The 1,934-nt window shown below is 51.8% G+C and overlaps 1 protein-coding gene across 1 annotated transcript in view; it reads right to left on the bottom strand.

Moving 5' to 3' along the window:
- MDGA1 (MAM domain containing glycosylphosphatidylinositol anchor 1) overlaps positions 1 to 1,934 on the bottom strand; it is a 53,689-nt gene that overhangs the window by 10,789 nt on the left and 40,966 nt on the right. Inside the window, exon 8 of the mRNA XM_015571872.1 lies at positions 1 to 14. Within this exon, the coding sequence (XP_015427358.1) occupies positions 1 to 14 (14 nt within the window). The remainder of the gene's footprint in view (positions 15 to 1,934) is intronic.

Raw genomic sequence — 1,934 nt, 5'->3', positions numbered from 1 at the left:
GATCGTGGGAGGCACTGGAGGGTGGAGGGGCGGGGGAGAGGCAGGTACCCCGTGGCCTCCGTTCTGGGGCTTCTGTTTCCCTCTCCCTAGGTGCGACCCTCCCTTCCCCATCCCACGGTCCCCCAGAGCTCAGTTATTCCCCAGCAATTCTCACCTCCACAAATCCTCCCACCTCCCGGGTCTCTACGGAGTCTCTCACAACTCAGAAAAAGAGCTAAATCATCCCGACCTATTCCTCTGTTCCCTTACCCCAACATCACTCCGTGTGGGGGATTCCGCCTTTTAAACAATTCTAGCAACATCTCCTCCCTCGATCTCCCCTTTCCTGGCCGCTGATCCTGCTCTAGTTAAAACCACCACCCTCTTTCTGGAGTGTTACCACAGATTGCTAGTCTGTAGCCCCAACATCTGGGTTTTAGCAGGACCAGGGCCAGAATAAACACTGCATCTCCCAGCCTGCCTGTGGCTACCATGTGCCTTCATTCTGGCCAGCTGGATGTGATGGAAGGCAAGTGTCTCTAACAAAGAGAAGTCCTGCCACGCTTCTCCTGTCTGCACGCTGGAATGCAGGCTGGAGGCTGCAGCTGGAGCTGCCACCATGGAAGAGGCGGGAGGCGCGTGCTAAGGAAAACGGAACAGCAAGACAGGACAGAGTGTGGGGCCCCGGGGACTTGGTGCAGCAGAGCCGCTATTCCAGCCTGGACTGCTCACTTTTGCTTGAAGAAAGAAATACACCGCTAGCTTATTCGAGCCACTTTTATTAAGAGTTTTCCTGTTATTCATAGCCAAACCTAATCCAACCCAGCATAATGCCCAAATGGAGGGTCTTTTAAAGGGTTCCATGGGTCCCATCCTGCATCACATCAAACGAATTAAAAAGTCCTACATTAAATGTAAATTGCAAATAACTCTACAAGGCATGCTGAGATCCAGTTATCTAGTTAGCATAATTTATACTCTATAAACATTTATACATTTACTGGCTTTAATTCTGCAGCTTTCCCTTTGTATTTTGGCGCCAATTAATTTATTTTTCCAGGTCTAAACCGTTTCCACAGGCCCTTATAAAGCTTCCATGCCTTGCCCTGGCTGGGTGGCTCAGCTGGTTGGAGGATTGTCCCAAAAGGTCTCCTTCAATTCCCAATGAGAGCACATACCCAGGTTTCTGGCCCAATCCCCTATAGGGGTGCATACAGGAGACAGCCAATCAATGTTTCTCTCTCTCCCTCTCCCTTCTTCTCTCTCTAAAATCAGTGAAAAAACATAGCCTCGGGTGAGGATTAAAAAAATAATAATAAGCTTCCATGCCTTAATTAGGGTTATGAACCAAATGGAGGAAATGGCCCTGTGCTCCATTGGTTTCCATTTATAAAACATCCCAGCTCCCAACACTTCTTCACCCCACAGTCCTTCCCCCTTTGAGGCGGCACTGCCCTCAGGTTAAAGCTCAAACTCCTTGGCTCTGTAAGGGAGGCCCTGTGCTCTGGCCTTTTCCACCCCAGCCTCATCTCCCCTCTCCTTTCCTGTGTCCCAGCCATGGGACCCACTTGTAAGGAATATACTCCCTGACAAGCCAAGTCTCACACCCCATGGGGGTTCCCCATCCCTCCTCTCCTGGGCTCCTCCCTCCCCGCAGCAAATGCTCACATGGAGCATGGCTCCTCTCTGGCCACCTGGGACTCCTCGCATGTCCCCAGGATGCTCTGCAGACCCTGCCTTTAGCTCCCTTTCTAAGGTTTGCCCTTCCAATTCCTGCTTTACCCCAACAGATGCCTCTCCCAGCTGGGCATCGGGCTCTGAGATGGGCTGTGGCGTTTGTGTCTGGGTCCCCAGCTCCCCACCCAGGGCCGGCACACAATGATTGGTGAGATAAGTTTACGGAATCTGTGGAGGCCTGGCCCATTCATAAAGGCCCCGCTCAGAAGCATTTCCTG

This window comes from Myotis davidii, unplaced genomic scaffold (assembly GCF_000327345.1).
Source record: "Myotis davidii unplaced genomic scaffold, ASM32734v1 scaffold289, whole genome shotgun sequence".
NCBI classification, from domain to species: Eukaryota; Metazoa; Chordata; class Mammalia; order Chiroptera; family Vespertilionidae; genus Myotis; species Myotis davidii.
The sequence above is the reverse complement of the archived record's forward strand: the minus strand, read 5'-3'. Positions and strand labels throughout refer to the sequence as shown.